Raw genomic sequence first — 20,857 nt, forward strand, 5'->3', positions numbered from 1 at the left:
CTTGCCTTGCTTCTTTTTCCAAGTCCTCTCCTAGTTTCACGCATAAATACTGTACAAGATTTTTCGTTAATCGAAAAAAATATAAAAATACATCGTCATGAAGGCTAAAAGCATTTTCACTGTTTCGATATTGAACTAGAAGCAAATCCTGCTATCTTATTAAGAGCTCATGAATAAAAATTTAAAATACACTGTTTTTTTTCCTGTTTAAAAAAACCCTGTTTTTTTTCTTCCTACACAAAAATGCGATAAAACCCGGGTTTTTGATGAAAGCCGAAGTATGCTCGGCTTTTTCTAAAACCCGTGTTTTTTTTTAAACGCTCTGGGTTCAGAGATCCAACTAAGATTTGAGCACTAGTTAGTCGAACAGTGATTGATAGACGATAAATTCTATTAGCTTATAAAATGACAAATTTTGTTATCGGCTATCAAAAACAATCGAAACTTGCATTTCTTATCAGGCATGAAGCTATAGCCGAAATTAGAGTGCTTAAGCCAGTCGGACTGTGATTGAAATTTCGATAACGAAATCTCGTCTTTACTGACATGAAAGTAAATTGATATAAACAATAAAAATTGTATTAAAAAGTAAAACTGGTAGCTTTTTGGATTTCTGTGATTAAAGCCACAGTCAATCACCTTAAATAGAAGTTGCAGTTTATTGCCTTTACGAATCACACGTTCCAAGATTTTTTTACTACTACTTTACAGTTCTTATCTTTTGCTTTAAGTTATAAAAATTATCACCAATCTTTTTTAATATTGAACCCTCGTTAGTTTTTCCTTTTGTTATAGTATGTTTGTTTTTTTGTAAATAAAACTAAATGACATTCAAGATTTCAAAAATGGTTTCTGGAAAACTCAAGTTGTTTGGATTGATGGTTTTTAGATAATTTTGATGATTGAAAAAATTAATATGTCCTAAATTTGTTTTCTAAGCCTGCTCGTCACTGTCATACGCAGCTGTTTTACAAGGAAACATTACTGGAGCAATTTAAGCCGTTTGTTTATTAATGGCGAAAGATTATTCAGATTTCTTGTTGTATTTATAATATATTGTTCGATATAAACCAACTCAAACTTAAAAACTCACGTTCTTCCTAGCAATTTGTGCAGCACGTGCTTTCTTACGCAAAATATTGTAAATTGACTGCCAATTTCAAATTCAATGAGCTTTAAATCCAATATGAAATTCAAAATTTTGCTGAATTTGTTTTTGTAGGTTGTCAATACACATTCCATAGATACTGTAAATATACATTCCAGAGATCTATTTTTAGACGATTTTATTGATTGTAAAATTTGATATGTCTTAAATATGCTTTCTAAACGTTCTATATATAGCTGTAATTTCAGCATTCCTGGGACTATCTAAACCATCTATCCATGAAAGGTGATAGATGGTTTCGATTTCTTGTTATTGTATAGTTTTTTTTTATTATTTATTTTTTCGATAGTTCGGATTCTGGATAATAGTGTATTCGATTTAAACTAGCTCCATTTCGAAAACTCACGTTCTTCCTTGATATCATTGCCGCACGTGATTTCTCAGAATTTGACATCGCTGTTTCATAGTTAGTTGAAATTTATCGTTTGCAATTGCGCTGAATCATTTAATGCGGGATAAAAATGTTACCTTTTTGAATTTCTCTTTTGCAAAATTCCCTATTTTTTTATTTATATTAAATTTATTTTTAATATTTAGCTATGATATAATTAAGGTATTCGATTGGGTTAATATCGGCAATTCCGACGAAAGTTTCGATTTTTTAAAATTAACTGCATCCGAATTTTTAATTAATTAGCCTTCCGAAACCCTTTAAATTTTTGTTCTTTGATTTTTTAGAAACGATGTTATGATTGTTTTATCGTATGCTAACATGCGAAACTGAAANTCGCAGGTAAGCGTCTCATACAACAACGCCCCCTATAGTTCGTTGCGATCGCGAATTGTTTTATCGTATGCTAACATGCGAAACTGAAACCGGAAGTAGACTCTTGAGAACGGAACTAAGTTTTTTGTTATGCTTTGGGTATTTTACTCATTGTTATTTGAATAAAATATATGTTTAAGGCAAATCCAATTCATTTACAAAAATAAATTTTTGGATAATCAAATTTATTGTCAGAATTTTCGTACATTTTTTCTGAAAATATGTTGATTTTTAAAAAATTTCTTAATACTTGCTCACATAACAAAAGTAATTTGTTATAGAATTCTTTGAAACTTTATACGTAGATTTTTTATAATGTTAGCTATGTTGTAAACTAAAAGCTAAGGTTTAAGTGCAATTTTTTTTAAATTTTTTTATCAAACTACGTTAGAATATTTAAAATTTTCTTTTAAAAAATCAATATAGAACAATATAATTACTTCTTTTTCACTGTATATTTATTTATTTTTTTTTTTAATTATAGATTTTAGCTCAAAATTCAGGTATCGATCTATGAAAAGAGATTATTTTGATATTTATGCATTAGTTTGTTGTAGGTTAGCCTGATTGAAAAGTTACTATCTTTTATATTCAAATTTGTCCCTATTTTGAAAAAAAAAAAGTATTTTATAAATTTATGAAGTTTACTTTAAATTTATAATTTTAGGACTGCTACTTACCAACAATAAAATTAAAATTTTAATCATGGCTGTTATTTTTTTTAATGTGCCATGAAGTTATTGCAGAATTACTTTTGTTGATTGAAAAAAATGTGATAAATAAAGTAAGTAAAAATGGAAAATAAATAAAATAAAAATAATAAATAAATGAAAAAAGTAATAATCAAAAAATGGCTGTCACCTGTAGTTTTAATTTGGGTTATTAAAAATTCCTATCCTGCCACAACAATAAATTTTTTTTTATGTATCCATAAACATCTTAACATCGCAGAGCTGCTCTTGGTTCCTTATCACAATTCACTAAACTATATTGATTATATGATTTTATAATAATTTTGTTCAAAAATTTTTTATTTCCTTTTATATTGTGAAAAGAAATGATTTAGGTGTTACTCGAGGAATAATTGTTAAATATTTTTCAGATGGTTTGGACAAGAAAGGGACTACAATGTACTGGTCATGGATCTTTTAGGGCCTAGTTTGGAAGATTTGTTTAATTTCTGTTCAAGAAGATTTACTATGAAAACAGTTTTGATGCTGGCAGATCAGGTTTGTTATTTGAATAATCACTTTTTCATAATTAAAATGGTTATTAGGATGTATGTAAATTTATTATGCCATTTTCTTTTCAGATGATTGGTAGGATTGAATATGTTCACAATAAAAATTTCATTCATAGAGACATCAAACCTGACAATTTTCTAATGGGTATTGGACGTCATTGCAATAAGGTAATAAATTTTTTTTATTATTTAATATTTTTTTAAAAAAAAGCTTTTTTATTTTGGGGTATATGACATGCTATAGGGTGTAAACAAAATAATTGATCCTATCCAAAATAACTGACCAAGGCTGTACTCGAGGAGGGGGTGGGGTAACAAGGATAATTGTCCTAGGGCCCAAATAGAATTCCTTAAATGCTTTTTTAATTAGTTTGTTTCCAATTGTTCAGAATTCCTTCATATAAAAATTAATTTCAAATAAAAAATCTTTAACTGTTCTCTAAAATATTAAAATAAGACTTGTGCTTTGAGAAAGGGACTTGCCGCGAATTTCGTCCTGGGACCTGGACAGAATAAGTAATATATCAAAATGTGTTGGGATGTTAAGTACCAGAATGTTTTTAACTTTTCTCCTGATTAATCAAAATATTTAAACATAATTAACAAAAATGTTCTTTCTTCGAATGCAGTTTATTCTTATAATAATAAAAGAGTAAAACGGCTTAATCAACCCAGAAGGAAGGATTTTGTCTAATGTTCTGCAATAAGTCTTTTAATTGCAAATGTTATGTGATCTTACAAAAATAAACAACTTTTACCAGTTAAAAAATTATTTCTGTTCTTTTCATTGATAAATAGTTTTTTTAGAATGTTTTATTCTACTGTAGTAATTATGTTTTGTCTTTCATTTGTGTTGATTAATTTTAGACCTGAAAATTTAAATTTTCACTTAGTTGCCAACTTATTCCTCAAACCTAAAGATTTGGTGATCGATGTTGATTAGTCCTTTTCATTTAATAGCCTCTTTTTGCAAACATTTTTGCTAGGATTAAATTATACTTTAAGAAAAAAATTCAAATTCAGGATTGCCACAGGTGATAAAATGCAACTATTTTCGACCTGAGGCAACTATGGCTACTTTTTTTGCCTGAAAAGGCCATAAAAGCAACTATTTTCAGGGGTAGGAGACTTTTCTGTGCTCCTAGCAATGTTTTTTTAAGCATAAATTATGTTGACAATTTGTGGCCCATGGTAGCTTCTGAACATAATGATTTTTTTTTCTTCTAAAAAATTAAAAAGTATTCAATTGCAAATTTGAGTCATCACTTTTTATGTGCTCAATTTGCACAGATTCCATAGTGAATCTATTTTGTTTCTCAATCGCCCTTTCAACAGTTATTGCTACGAAACTCTGCGTGATTTTAAAGAACCCAATTTTTAATACGATACTATGATGCGTGAGTTTCGAATTTTAGTAATCACTTTTTCAATATATATATTTGCTAAATCAATTATTGATAAAAGGAAAAATTATATGAAAGTGAAAATTAATAGAAAGAGTATGTTTTTTTTTAACAAAAAATTATTTTTCTGTGTTAATTCTAGCATTTAAAAGTATTTAATGTTCTGCAAATATACAAATTTTTTTTATATAAAAATTTAGTGCTAGAACACTAACGTTTATTAAAAATTATCATATTGGCCGTCAACTTGACTAAATAGATCATGGTATATTACAATGAAGTCATTTAATAAAATTTTAGTAATATTATTGAAAAATTTTTGTTCTTATTAGGCAACTATTTTCATACTTTAGGCTACTAAAAGCAACTATTTTGTTCATTTTTTTCTGTGGCAACCCTGAAATTGGAAATAATCATTAAATAAAAGTTGCATGAAAGTTAATTCAACCAGAAAAATAGTATAAGTAAGTGACAAAATTTAGTTAGGCGTGCTGACTTTGAAGCTTCAAAGAACTTTATTTAAAAATATCTGGGGAGGAAAAATATTTCCATGCCATGTTGATGGATTCTGAAGGTTCAAAATTTTGAATGGAGACATTGGACATTTTAATAAAAATTTTGTTTTCTGGAGTCTTTCTGCATTGATGCACTTTTATCATTAAACAATTTTCGACAGAAAAAAAATGAATAGAAAAAGTGACTGGAAAACTTAATTTAATTTTTTTAAATATAATTCATGTACATGTACATGATCTAAGGTTATTGATAGTTTAATGTATATATAATATTCTTCCTTGAATCTACTGTCGCAAACTGCATTTTGTTTCACTTTAATGTTTTCTGCATTTATGTGTATACATCTTACCTATATCTATCTGTTGGTGTAAATTGGTTATTACTAACAACCTCACAAAACACCTATATAATTTTGATTTAATAATTTCCCCAAATTGTCTTTTATGTAATGCTAATGTGTGCTAAAACCATTTGGATTCTTAATCTAGACCAGTGTTTCCCAACGTGGGGCCCACGCCCCACCGGGGGGCAATTTGATTAAACAGGGGGGGGGGAATTCAAAAATGGTGTCGACATGAGTTTAAACCTTTTGCTCTGGGCCATTTAAATGCAATGCGAGATTTCGGTGACAAAATCGAAAGAAAAAAGCAAATTCTTAAATAATTGCGGTCAATAAATATTATGTGACTTAGGGATTTTTTAAGCGACAAACCTGAAATGAAGTATCTGTTTACAGTCGATGGTAAAGCATTTGTGAGTTATTTAGCCAATATCTTTGAAAAACTGAATATATTAAATAAGAAACTTCAAGGAACAAATAAAACTCTTGTTGATGCAAAAGCGAAGATATTTGGCTTCATTACCCTTATTGAGTTATGTCAGAAATATATTAACAACAAAAACTTTGAACAGTTTCATTGGCTCCAAAAATGTGAAGTAAATGATACCGCTTTACTTGTTATTGTCTATCATCTGAAAATTCTATCGGCTGATTTAAAAGAAAGATATTCTGATTTAAAACAAATTTATTTTCCAACATGGATGTTGCAGTCCATGTTAGTGGATTTGTCTGATATATCAAATATATCAAGAAGAACTTGCAGAAATGCAAAATGATGAGTCAGTTAAAACTTTATTTAATATGAAAGGAGTGATGGCATGGCTTCGTGAGGAAACAGAAAACAAATACCCAAATTCAATCAAATGTGCAAGAAAACTATTGTTACCGATTCCATCTTCATATTTAGCTGAATGTGGATTTAGTGCTGTAAATGATTTTATTGGTAAAAAAAAAAAATAACTGTCTGGATATAACACAACGGGGAGACTTGAGACTGAAGCTAACCAAATTGGAACCTAAGATAAAATCTACGTGCAGCAAGCATCAAGGGCAAGAATCTCACTAAATTAAAATATTAAATTATTATAGAAAAATCTTTATTAAAATTATTTCGAATTTGAATTTTAGTTTTTCATTATATGTTCTGAAAATTTACTTACTTTGTTTCGCTAACAATTTCCTAAGTTTCTTAAGTGAACAATTCGATTTTTTAATATTAAAAATTATGTATATGTTACATAGGGGGGCATAAGAATTTTAGAAAGGCTTAGGTGGGGCGTGGTACATAAAAGGTTGGGAAACACTGATCTAGACTTTCATTAATGCTGTAAGGAATCATCAAAACTCTTATGTTTCTGAATTGTATGGGCTGCCTGTTATATATTTGTAGTTATACTTAGATCTGGTGTATTTTTTCTTCTTTTTTTTTTTGTGTGTGTGTGTGGCTGATTTAAGTCTAATAATCTAATAAAGTTCTTAGGTGACCTGGAAATGTGGTTGTGAACAATTACCATTAAGTTGTTGCTCATTTGAGATTTATTGAAAAACTGAGCTAAATTCCTTTTTAAAGGATAAAAAAAATTTTTTTTTTGTGGAATTGGAGTCTATTTTTGTAGTATAATTTTTCTGCTTGTTATTAATAACTGAAATAATGTCACATTTTGATTACAAATTACATTGTTTTCTTTGTTTCTTTTAGCTTTTCTTGATTGATTTTGGATTAGCTAAAAAATATAGAGACAATAGAACTCGCCAACACATTCCATACCGCGAAGATAAAAACTTAACTGGAACTGCTAGATATGCAAGCATTAACGCTCACCTGGGCATTGAGCAAAGGTAAATAGCTTAATTTTATCTATCTATCCAGATGTATATACTTATTTATTTAGGCACAAAACTAAGTAGTACCATTAAAATTTAGTTTTTTTTTTCTTCTCAGAAATCCATATTTCATACCTGTTTTTACCTGAAAAAGTAATAACAAAACCAGTAACCTAGAAAGTTGTCTTTTTTTTTATTTATTGCAAATAAAAATCGAAATATTTTCTAAAAATCATGTATTAATAAATTAACGCTCGTATGAAAAGTGTTGATTTGTGCTTATTTTACTCTATATAGTAAAATAAGTTTTTTGATTTTATGACAATCTATTTAAGTTAAAATATAACTTGTATGTACTAGTTTTTAAGGTTTTAAGTTCTGTAAAAGATCTAAAGCAGTGATAGCCAAATCATTAATCATTAGTAGCTCATGGGGATATTTTTGTAGATCAAGTTAATGCTCCAGTTGGCTAACTTTGATTCCTCCAATACACTGATAAACCAAATGTAAGATTATTATTTTTTTTTTAAAAAAAAAGGATTCTTTTGATTGGTAGCTCACAGAAGAATTTTAAACAGTAGTGTTACTCAAATTCATAACTTTTTTGACCATGGGTGAAAAGCATCCTTACTTACTTTTTATTTTTAACTCTAAGGCAATTTCACGGGTTTCGTTCTTTTACCAATTTTAAACGATCTGGAAAGAAGTCATATTAGCCAATTAATAAAGTAGTAGTAATTCTCATTCCACTTAAAAAATATTCTGTTATCTTAATTACAAAAATTTTGTTACACTTAGCTTCATCAAGTTTGAGAATCATGCCACTTTTTAAATAAGGATTTAATTTTATTCTGGTTAATTTTGGCAATCATTTTTGACTTTGTACCTGTCTTTTTATGATTTATTGTACTGTCTTGAGACTTTTAGTTGCCTAATTTTAGTTGTTTAACTATTTTTGACTCTTTTGACCTTGAGCAACTATTGTGCTCTTGAACAAAAAAGAATCTTATAGGAACTATTTATAAAAATCTTTTTACTTCATGAAGATTTAGTGACAGTTTTCTCATATTATATGATAATTAGGGAAGGTAGAAAAACTTCCTTGTTGTAATCAACCTTGTTCCCTTCAGCTTCCAATCAATTTTTCTATATTTATTTATCTTGATTCCTAAAAATTAATCTTTATTTTCAATTAATTTATGACAGTTGTAAAAATTCGGAAAAATTATTTGCTTTGTTTTTGAGACAGGTGTGTTACAAAAATGCTAATTCCTCCCCCCCCTTCAAATAAAGCAAAGATCAGGCTCTAATAATCTAATAAAATAAGTTTTGATTCTTTTTTAGTTATTAAACTGCTTGTGGGCTGCAGATTTATTTTGGCTTTGCAGGCGAAATTAATTCAAACATTAAAAAATAAACAAATAAATTAATAATGCTGACAAAATTAAGTTAAACTTAAAATTAACCTTCGTTATGTTTATAGACTTATCTTCATAAATTAAGTTGTCTTTCATCTTAAGTTACATTTTCATCATCTTTAAGTTTTGATGAATTAATTTGAAGTTTTGCTGTAAGTTCATTTAGTATTAGACTTTCGTGTCTTTGAGAACCTACCTAGTGTAACATTTGAATACAAATATTTTACCACATGCTCTGCAGATAAACCAGTTTTCTGTTCCTGTGTTAGCTAAGTATTGTAATATCTGGCTATGTTATTAGTTATCATATTGTACAATTGTGTCAAGTGATGCAGTCGTCAGTTGCTTAGTTTTAAAAAATTAATCAAAAAGATGGAAAAAGTAATAAAATAGTTACTCTGTGGGGACTATTTAAGTTACTATTTTTTATTGAAGACTACTAAAGCAACAATTTTCAAGGATAGTTGTGGTAAGAGTAAGAAACATTTACTGTTAAAGGAAATACTGTTAATAATTTAGTTTAATAGAAAAGGGGGGGGGGAAGATCTAGGTGCTATATAAATATTTTGTTTCACACATTGAAGTGAGGCTGTAAAAGTTAAAATTTTAGTTATTTAATAGTTAATTAATTTTAATTATACCAATGTTTGAAATGATTTGTATTAAATATTAATGTCATATTATTTATTGAATGCTTCGTAGAATCTAAGGAGATTAATTTGTCATTTGTTAATTGTACTCCCAAAAATACTCTATGGTTATTTATGTCACTTATATATCTGAACTCTATGTGAAGGTGAGTGTGTTTTTAATTTTTTTCTTCTGAATATTTAGTTCGAAGTAAAAGCTTAACTTATTTCTTTAGGGCTTTTAATACTTAAATAACTGGTTATGTATGTATGTTTTTTTGTTTTTTTACTTAACTTTAGATATTGATTAGATTTTTAAAATGGCTTAAACACACTAATCTTGGTTGTTAAAATTCATATATCATTGTAAAATTGTAATTATTATGTCTAGTTGCAAAAGTCCTTCATGTTCCCATAACAAATCAAACCTCTGCGGGTACTGGATTGGAGATTGATCATTCTCTGATTCAGGTCAAAATTACTATCTGTGGGTGAATGAATGGGTCCGCCCTATGAACAGGTGCGACATTTGGTGTGGCAGAAGTCGAATTCTTGACCATAGATGGTGCCACTGAAAAACAAATGCACATTCTGCCTTAAATTTGCTCGGTTTCACCAAGCAGGCTTGCCCGTGTGGCAAGTGGCATTACAAACAACAACGAAATTGTAATTATTGAAAAAACGAAATTCTGATGCCAACATTTTTTTTTCACTTGTCAAGTGAAATTTTTAAACAATTTCCAGTTATTTTAAAAGCCTTACTACACAGAGCAGTTACTCTAAATCAATTATACCAGATGTCTACATATGAACTAATTTGAAAAAAAAAATAGTGAAAAACAAAAGGAAATCAGTTTGCTGAGTTCTGCTGGGTTGCCCAGAAAATTATTTTATAATTGAATTTCTAAATTAGTTATAAATTACACAACAGCTGGCTCTACTGCTGAAAAACTATGAAGCACTGTTTTCAAAATAACTTTTGCAGCCGTAATCTTGCATAGACTGAGACAAAATTAACTGATATGCTTGTGTAATTATTTGAGTTAGAATGGACAACAAGTATGCAGCAGGAAACATTGTTTTGCAGTTTTTTAAACAGATGTGTCTTCTATAAATGATATTTGTAATTAATTTTGAAACTTGATGCAAATTAATTTTCTAGTTTCATTAGTTGAACATTGCAAACCACCTTCTGTTTTGCTTTAATAGATTTTACATATTTCTCTTGTTTTAGCCACCTGATCGAAAATTGCTGTCTGTCTCTAATTCACTTTATTGTTTCTTTCTCGCTAATTGTTAACTTTGTTTGGTTTCTGTGGAGTATTTAATTTTAAATACTTTTAGTCATACTCAAAGGAAATTTTCTGCATGATCAATAGCAACTAAATTTTCTCTATTTTAATGCTAAATCTATAGTTAAGCTAACATCTATTTTTTTGTTCATAGTCGGCGAGATGATATGGAGTCCCTAGGATATGTCCTTATGTACTTTAATCGTGGAAGCTTACCCTGGCAAGGTCTAAAAGCAGCAAATAAAAAGCAGAAATATGAAAAAATCAGTGAAAAGAAAATGTCTACTAATGTTGAGGTCTTATGTAAGGTGAGTAAGTCTGCATAATTGAACACAGAAACATATTTTGAATTTACTAATTGTTATGGGATGTAATATGTAATTTTCAACTTGTTACTGTAAGATTTATCTGTGTTGGGTCCATCTGTATTTTAAATATATTTTGTTTTTGTTTTATACTCTGTTCTTTATTGCACATAATTTTTTAAAAATCAATATGAATTTAAACGTAATGTTGCATTTCTCACAAAAAGGATTTGTTATAAAACTTTTTTTCATCTTCAGATTCATTTTAAATAATTAAGTCGAACCTCGCTAACGTGAAATATCATTTGACGCAAAAAAATAGCTTTACATGAAATATTGCTTTGCTTGAAACATATGTTAGGTCTTATAAATTAAGTCACTTAATGCAGTAATTTATGCTTTTTTAAGGGGATTATTGCTTAACACGAAAGGAAACTGGACATTTAAATACAGATAAGGATGGGAATAAAGTGTCAATTATTCTTTTTGGGGAATATTTCTTTTTTTGACTTTAGTTAGAGATTGAATTTTTTTCTCTCCCTTAGCAGGCAGGTGAGTGAATAAATGTTCATTTTTCATTGTACGATGCCAAAACTGGTTTAAAAGGGGGAAATGTCTTTAAACTTGCTGTTGTTATGCTATTCTTTAATCTTACTGTAAGTTGAGAGCTAGCAAATCAACAGTATTTTGGATCATAGTTGCATTTGTATCAACGATGTTTCTTAGTAAAACATGGCATTATTGTACTCTTATTACTGATAGTTAGTTTGGAAAGTTGGCACCTGTGGTTTATTTAACAGGGTGGCCACCCACCTGGAAAATCTTTAACACCTGGAATTATCAGGGAATTTTTTTATACTGGAAAAAACCTGGAAAAATCAGGGAAATTTGTACAGAAACCTGGAAAAATCATAGATATTTTTTAAAGAAAAGCTGGAATTTTTTCTTTGAATTTTCTTAATTTTACTAATTTAAATAATTTACTAATTTTTTAATGAAAATTATTTTACCAACTGTTATACCCACTTTTAGACGAAAATTTATTGCCAAACAGTTGGAATAACATCAACTTAGCAATACTTCGCTTGCATCAAAATTTGGTTCATTATAACCCTGTTAAACTCCCATGGTTTCTTAAAGAATAGAGAACTTATCCAGGTCACATCATTCTCATAAGGTGACCTGGCTAGCACTCTATCCCATGAGTCAAAGATGATAAAATAACATTAAAAAAAATAATATTTTAAATAAAATACTTTATAATATTGACACTTTTCTTGTACCCATCCTAAACTTTATGAAGGGAAAAAAGTACATTGACCTGGGAATTTTAGGATTTTTACCTGGAAAAATCAGGGAAATTTGAAACCTGATTTGAGTAACCACCCTGTTTAAGAATTGTGTAATATCAAATAAATTCTTTTTTTTTTGTTAAAGGTGAGAACTTTTAACAGTACACAAACTTTATTATTTAAAAATAATTTAAAAAAGTTATAACTAAAAAAATCGCTTAATAATTTGGGCAGAAGTAAAAAAAATCTACTCTGTGGAAATATTAGACACTGAGAATTTTCTGCACCCCTGGTCCTCTGAGACACTTTCTTCAATGTTCTTTTTTAATAAATATATATGTTCTTCAGCAGGTTTATGTAGGTAAAATTGTAATCACACTTTAAATATATATGCATATAAAACTGAAAAGATTCTTTTTCTTTCATTATTAATAGCTAAAGGATAAAACTAGAGCAAATTTGAATATCAAATTACTTAGTTATGCTGATGTTTGATCAGTCTTAATTAAAAGCCTTAAATATTCAAATATAATTCTTGTTTTGAAAATTCTTCATTTTGTTTATCAATAAGAGTGATTATGAATATGCATCTGAATAGATTGATAAAGAGATGCATAATAAAGATTGATGCATAACTCTATTATGATGTTTTTAAATAGAATATTACTTAAATTTTTGGTTTTGTGCTATTATTCACTGATATGTATGCATATATTTAAACATGAATCATTTTATTGGCATAAGTTTTTATCAATTTAAAGTCAGTATATATTTTTTGAATTACTCATTGTAACTTTGTTTTCACTACAGGGATTTCCTGCCGAATTTTCAATGTACCTTAACTACTGCCGAGGTCTTCGCTTTGAAGAAGCACCTGACTACATGTATCTGCGGCAACTATTCAGAATATTGTTTAGAACTCTCAACCATCAATATGATTACACATTTGATTGGACCATGCTTAAACAAAAAGCAGCCGCTTCTGCAGCCGCTGCTGGTGCTACTTCCCAGGTCGTGACTGCTACGGGTGTGTAATTTATATTTTTGTTAAATATATATACTTATCTTTTCCCTTTCCTTTCTTTTATTATATATAATTCAATGCATTCAAGGGTATAATGCAAGGTTTATCTTTAAATAAGTAATATCAGTATAACAATTGTAACAAAATTGATGATTGGTAGTAATTGTCATAAAAAGGTTTTATTTCTTAAATAGTTAACTTAAATGCTACTTTTAAATAGCATATTTAGTAATTTAAAAAATATTTTAGGTCACATTTTTTCCCTGACTGCTCATCTATGCAAACTGAGTTTTTCTGCTGCACATTTATTTAAATTGAGTTCTAATTAGAAATAATAAAAAATTATGGACTCTCTTCTTTAGTATATAAATATTTTTTTTTCCTGTTTAACCCTTTATTTACTAGTTATTGAAAAATTATCAAATATGTGTGAAACTTTTTTGCCTTATTAAATTACTTCTATTTTTCTCTTAGACAAATATTTTTTCAAGATTTTATATTATCTGATCTTTTATAAAATGTTTAATTTGAGACTTACAGCTTAATAAAAAATTTAACTAAAGTTAAATATATTTAATACTTTGTTTTATAACTAGTTGAAATTGTTAATGAATCTATAAAAAATATGGAAAATTTGTAAAATTAATCAAGATTAGAAAGATTAATTGTAAAATGGTGTCCTAATGAAATATCCAGAACTAAATAATTCCATCAGTGATTGTTGAACTTCAAATAATTGTATGTTGTCATCTTGTAATGATAAATGGAAATACTACATTTGATGGATATTTTGTTTCGTTTCAATACTATATGGAAATAATGTTAGTGGGACTTGGAAGTCTTTCGTACATAAAGCAGGAGTGACTGTATTTTGGGTGTACCCCGGAATTCCGGGTTTTTCATCAGGTTTAGGATCTCCAATGCAGGGTATTTAAATTTTTTGCTGACTTCCGCTAATCAAAAAAATTTGATGAAATTTTTACTGCTATCTTAATATTTAAAAAATCTGAAATTTAAATTTCAAAACTTTTGCTAAATCACTTTAGCTAGGCGTTTTCGCACACGTGATTCTTCCGACAATTAGATTTTGTTTTGTTTTGGTCGGCTTTTAACCATTTTTAATATTTTAAATTAGACCAGAATTTGTTAATACCCCAATTCATATTTACACTATTATAATATCAAAAATCGATTTTTGTATATACCTGACTTAAGTTACTTATGGTAAATCATATTCACGCAATTTAAAAATCGTACATCGCGGATTCAGATGATATAAAAATCCAATATTGTAATTGTATTTACATATATGTGTGTGAAATCAATACCATTATTCGCATTTACGAGAGTTTAAATCCAATGTCACGATTTGTATTTAAATGTTCTTAAACTTCAATACTGTGATTCATATTCAAGCTATTTTAAAATGCAGTATTGCAATTCTTGCAGGGGTCGCATTCCCCCTAAAATTCATAAAATTCCTAAAAGTATGTGCTAACCCTAAAATTCCTAAAAATCTGATAAAATTTTGTTGGTGATCCTAAAAAATTAGAGTTAATGGCTAAATATAAATAAAAAAGCAATAATCTAAAATATAAGAATTTAACTACGTTAATTAAAACTGTTTTAATTTTGCCACATGGGAATTCTGATCCTGAGAGAGGTTTTTCGATAAATAAAGCAATGCTTAATGTAAGTCACCATGAGTATACTATTATGTCGCTTAGACTAATCAAAGATACCATTCGAAATTATGGAGGAGTGTTGAAGATCACCACAACACTATTGAGGGCAGTAAAAGAATCTCACAAATCATATCAAGAATATGTTAGAAAAATGATCATGATTAATTTGTTTTTCTCTAACTTCTAATATAAATTGCTGATTTGAAATCTAATATTATCACACAATAGTTTTTCTTAATAAAGTAAGGTAAAGGGTAATAAAAAAGTTTTGATTAAGAAGGTAAAAATTAAATAAAAATCCAAGTTGGTGTTAATTAATTTTTTCTCTTGATTTATTCTCACTTTTGCCTGTTCCTGAATTATGCACTTAATTTCTGATAGGTAATATGTAAAGTTGAAATTTCATTTTTACACTTTAGAGATTTCATTCTTGACTTAACAAATTTCAGAGCTTTATTTTATGGCTTGAAATTATTTATGATATGTGTGGATGAATTGTAATAATTTTCCGTTATGTAATAAACTACCGTGTGATCTGTTTCTATCCTAGCAAAATCATATATTACCCCTAAAATTTACCTAAAATTTTTTGAAGAAAGTTCCTAAAATTACCCTAAAATTTTAAAAAGCTTTGCTGCTACCCCTGTTCTTGTAAAAACAAAGTTTTTTAAAAATTAGTTGCAATGAAAGTGTGTTATTCATCATTGGTGGGTAATTTAATTATAAATCTTTGTTCAAAAAATTATATAAAATATGAATAGTACATAAATTATATCTTGTTATTGAGTTTTTGCATTCGAAATTTTCAGGGTTTTTTACTTAGTGCAACAATCACCCCTGATAAAGGGTTAAATCAAAATAGATTATTAATAGAATCAATTAATGCATATATATTAAACTTGGTTGAATTCTAGCATACTGCATTTGTATAATTATATATTAATAGCATTTAATATAAAATTTTTAATATAACAATGAAACTTATTTATTGCACATTTAAAATAATGAAAGTAATAACAAATAACAATCCTAGCTGTCTTCCTTTTTATTATTATTTGTTAAATATCAGATTGAAAGTCCATAATTTTGTTTTTGTATTATCCTTCATTATTATTTTAAAATTGTTTTTGAAGGCATATATTTCAAATTGCCTTTAAATGTAAATGAGCAGTGTTATAATGGCATTCTTTATCCTCTGGAAACAAAATAATGTAATTTTTCACTGAAATATTAAAATTCTGCCTTCAATTTTTTCCCTTCTGCATTTATAATGAAAAAAAAAATTTTTTTTTCTAATTTGATTTCTAATTATAAATTAAAATTTTTTTAAGTTGATAAAAACAAAAAAGTTTTTTTAGGCTCAAGTATTGAAATAATGTCACCTTACTGCTCTCAACTTGTTGAGATATTGCACTAATTTATAACAATTTAATTTGCAGGAAAATAATCTAATTTTTATAACAATCAAATACATTTTAAAAATGCCACTTAAATTTTTTTATTAAAGTTTATATAATCTTGTTGCAATAAAAAGATTTATTGATCTAATGTTTTTACAATTAAATTATATATTTAGAATTAGCAGACAAATTTTGTTTTGCAAATCAAAACAAATAAGTTTATTTGGCAACTTGCTAATTATTTTTGAAATAAAAATTGCACTTTTTCCTCCTACTTACTTCCTTTACTAAATTATGCAAATGGTTTTTCCCCAATTTATTTTAGATGATTTTAATCAAGAGTTAATGGATAAAATTGGTAAACTGGCAGTTAAATAAAAAAGGAAAGAAGAAGTGTTGCTTTATTTTATGCACCATAATTTCAAAATCTGTTGAATGCATTTTGCACATAAAATGTATATACCTAGAAGCCTTGTATATTCTGTTTCATGAGCTTCTTTAAAATGTCTCCTTTGATGTGAATAAAATGAAGAAAAAAATATGTCTGGATTATTAGTTTTAATATTTTAAAGTCATGTGTAGTATTTTTAATTCTAAAACTAATCTCATTGTTTTATGTTAGCATTTTTTATAACATCAAAATAAAGTTGGCCTTGTTTGGCCTGCCTATTTGTTAAAGAAAGATTTTATAAATTTTTAAATAAATAAATATGTTTTAATGTAATATAACAGGATTTTTGGATTTGTCAGGATCTTTAGATTATAAGTTGTTATTTGAGATTAGTATTTTTTGTGTATTTACAAAGTGATGTATGTATTTAAGATTAGTAAGTTTGTCCCTATTTTACTAAAGCTTTCATACCAGCGGTAGTTATTATTATTTTTTTCTTTCTGAAATTCAAACTGTAATTGTAGTTTTATCTTTTTAAATTTTTTAACTAAAGTTTCAGCTGCAGTTTTTTTCATAACTTTCATTAAATTTCACCTTTTTTAAAAATAAAATCTTAAAAAAACCAATCCCCAGGTCTTTAGTTTATTGAATAAATTATTTATTAAATGAATTTAACATGGAATGATAAGTGGTACTATTAATTCCATTATCATTTTTTAATTGATGGCAATGATTAACAAAATTATTAATTCATTAAAAAGTTGTATTAAAATTTTGATTAAATATATAAGCCTTATTATCAAGTACTGAAGATAAATATATATTAATTGTGTTGTGTAATCCAATAAACTTAACTTACCACTATTTAACAGTTGACTGTAGAGGGAAATTATGTAAGTGCCAGCTAATAATTTGAAAACATTCAGAAAAATGTATTTATTAGTCCAGGCAGGAGAAAATCCAAGTGGTTCAAGCCATCTTCTATCGTTAAACCATACTACAAATGGTTTAATACTGTTAAACCCTACTACAAATAGTTTGATAATGGTTTGACATTGGACATGCCATGCACAAGACTACTTATTCCTGTTTGGAAAGTGGTTCCTGTTCTCAAATTTAAATTACATACATGCTATTTTAAAACAAAACAAGTGTTCTTTTAGCCTTATTCAACTCAGGAACTCTGCAATGTCTTTCGATAAAGTAGGTAGATAGACAAGCTGAAAAAAGCAATCTAATTTCTTCACACAGAAAAAGACAGCGATCTCTAATTTTTAACCATAAAAGCCTTCACATCCTCAATATTTAAAACTTGCTTGGTTATTAATGATATGTTCCGAGACGAACAATTGTTTACACAAACCATAGTAATTCAGATATTATGTAAGTAAAACAAACATTTGATGGTTCCTTTACAAAAATTGGTTTATCAGGAAATCTGATTTCCTTATCTTATTAGTATAATAAGATGATTTAGGGGATAAAATATAATCAGATGATTGAGGGGCCCAGAGCCGAAAAAGTTTTTATGCTCCGGCTCCAGATAGTGAACTAAATTCTGGCAATTTTACTATATATTTATTTGAGCTTCAAATTTTGAAACAGCATAATAATTATCTCACTAAGAATATACAAATTTAGTTTGATTCGCAGTTGAATTATTTGTTCATTCTTAGAAAAAGAATCAAATCTAATAAATTCTCCTTCCTATTTGATTTTAAATCTTGAAAGTATTGCTGAGAATAATCTCTCTACAGAAAACTTGGCTAATGGGCAATGACATTAGAATGTGGCAGGTCTCTTGCATGTCTGTAGGTGATAGAATGAATTTGCTGGATTATTGGAACATTAGAAAATTTATGAAAGCCTTCTTGCTAGTTGACTAAGTGAAATAAAATCAATGCATTATCTGTCATCAACACTTAATATTTTATGAAGCGTGCTATCAAAAATCTTTTAATTCAATTAAAGAGGTCTAAGAAATCATGTTTGCTCCAAATTTAAGGATCTAAATTACTGCATGAACCCTCTTCTGCCTTTTTGAAACACAAAAACCTATTTAGCTGGCAATTTTGTTCCCAAATTATGGATCTTAAGTAAGCACATTCAACACAGATCAATTTGGAGTGTTTTCTAGGAATTCCTAAGTGAAACTTATATGATAATGTTTTATTTTGTTTACTAATCTATATAATAATGAAATATTTATGACATAAAAAATTTGAATATGAAATCTTTAACATTTATTTTCACTTCTTAAATTAAAACATCTAGTAATAGATTGGATTGGGACTGGGTTTGATTAAGAAGGTGAGGTAATATGACCGTGATAATATTAGAAATCCATGTTAACACTATACTGGGATTTTTCTGGGAAATTCCCTGCATTTATTTATTGACATTTGGGTCTTATCAAAGTTGAAATAAATATAGTAATGGTAAGTATGAAACCTCCCAACAGTTTTACTTTCATTTGTGTAATCAAAATATTTTTAAATGATTGCATGAAATACTGTTCTTTATCTTAAGATGCACACATCTCTCAACATTTACACTTTTTTTTATATCTTTTTTAGCTGGTCGCTAACTAGGTGGCCTTCCCAGACGAAGCGCTGGGAAATAGGAACAACCTTGATAGCCACTACACTGGAAATAGCATCTTGCGATAAATTGTCATTTACATTTGGGGGAAAGGGGATGGTCAAGCTAGAAAATCATGATAACCTTGCTGTGAAATTCTTGTCTGCTGGATTACATAGTAGGGCGAAGAAAGAAAAGTGTTTCAGAATGCAGGGAACTTACCTTTACAAGGATATTAACCCATCCCACCATAATGGAAGTTCTTTTCTGCGTTGTGAACTGCTTATTTTTTCATCATTTCCCCCAGTTAATTCATCATCACTGCATGTAAAAAAAAAATTAAAGCGAGATGTAAGCATTGTCTTTTCTTTTATGTGTGTATGTGTGTGATCATACTCGCTTCAATCCCAACTTCACCATTGATCTATATGATCATCATAATTTCATCATCATTTGTGCATGTGCGTGAGAGATTTAATAAACAAGAAAATATTAAAAAAAAAGATCATTTAATCATTCTTTTAAATAAAAAAAATGTTGGTGTTGAGTTTTGGCTGGATTGTATTTTCAAGGTTCTTTATGTGCTTACCTCCAGTTAATCTGATCTCGAATGTATAAAATAAGAAAGTAAACTTCGGCAAGGAAAAAAAAAATATCTATGCAGCGCTGTCACTTTAGCTGTATAGAACCTTCAGCAAAGTGAACTCACCCATTTCATGTTGTGTTTCTTTTAACTATTGGACTCTTACATGTTCTGCTTTTGTTTTCTTTTTATTTCTTCATAAAAAATACAAACAAATAATGGTACCTTATTTTTTGTGTGTAATCTGCTTTATGATTGATTCCTTTATTAACCTTTAGCAAATGAGTCATTTTTATTTCATGTATTTGCTGGAGTTTATACATTTGTGAATGAGCAGATGTATCGTCCCTACCCATATATAACTGCCACATAATGTTCATATAGTTGAAGGGATTAATGAATTATATGTATGTTATAAACAATTGATGAACTTTAAGGTAGGAATGTAGTATGTGAATAAGTGCTTTTTTTTAACACATTTAAAACTGTTGGCTGTAATTTTCATTTTATGTGATGTATAGTCAACCATTTGTAAAATTGACAACCTTATATGATTTCTTTATTCTAATTTATGCAATAAAGTTCAAAATTATAGTCATTTAGTGTTTTTTTGCTATCTTCAAGTTTCATTTTTTACTTTATTATTATTATTATTTTTTTTTGGACAATTTAGTAGATTAGTTATGGTATACTTAGATATGGAAATGGGTATATTTTACAGAATATTGACCGAAATACAACAGTACTGATTGAATCGAAGTTTTACGGTTTAATAATGCATCTTTGCGACGTTACAGAATTTTCGAGTAGACTATTGGTTTTTAAAAGTTCCTCCTGATTTTACCAATAAATTCTGTTATTCATATAGAAACTATTTGTTTAAATAAATGATAATTTAAATTTTAAAATATTTCCTTAGAATGGTACATTTTCTAAAAAAACAATCAAATTTGAATTTTTTGTTAGAATTTTAATTTAATTATCTACTAAATAATGAA

General features: G+C 27.9%; 1 protein-coding gene across 2 annotated transcripts in view; it reads left to right on the top strand.

The window, feature by feature from the left end:
- LOC107441751 (Casein kinase Ialpha) overlaps window positions 1-20,457 on the top strand; it is a 66,892-nt gene extending 46,435 nt beyond the window's left edge. The window contains exons 3-8 of one of the 2 annotated variants that reach the window (XM_016055115.3): window positions 3,037-3,163; window positions 3,247-3,345; window positions 7,136-7,275; window positions 10,754-10,907; window positions 13,007-13,223; window positions 19,273-20,457. In XM_016055115.3, the coding sequence (XP_015910601.1) occupies window positions 3,037-3,163; window positions 3,247-3,345; window positions 7,136-7,275; window positions 10,754-10,907; window positions 13,007-13,223; window positions 19,273-19,283 (748 nt within the window). In that variant the 3' untranslated portion in view covers window positions 19,284-20,457. Of the gene's footprint in view, window positions 1-3,036; window positions 3,164-3,246; window positions 3,346-7,135; window positions 7,276-10,753; window positions 10,908-13,006; window positions 13,224-16,630; window positions 16,847-19,272 lie in introns of those variants that run through there. The other variant, XM_016055114.3, reaches the window with a different exon arrangement.
- The last annotated feature ends 400 nt before the right edge of the window (window positions 20,458-20,857 follow it).

The sequence above is a fragment of the Parasteatoda tepidariorum genome, chromosome 10 (assembly GCF_043381705.1).
Source record: "Parasteatoda tepidariorum isolate YZ-2023 chromosome 10, CAS_Ptep_4.0, whole genome shotgun sequence".
In the NCBI taxonomy this organism is placed as follows: domain Eukaryota; kingdom Metazoa; phylum Arthropoda; class Arachnida; order Araneae; family Theridiidae; genus Parasteatoda; species Parasteatoda tepidariorum.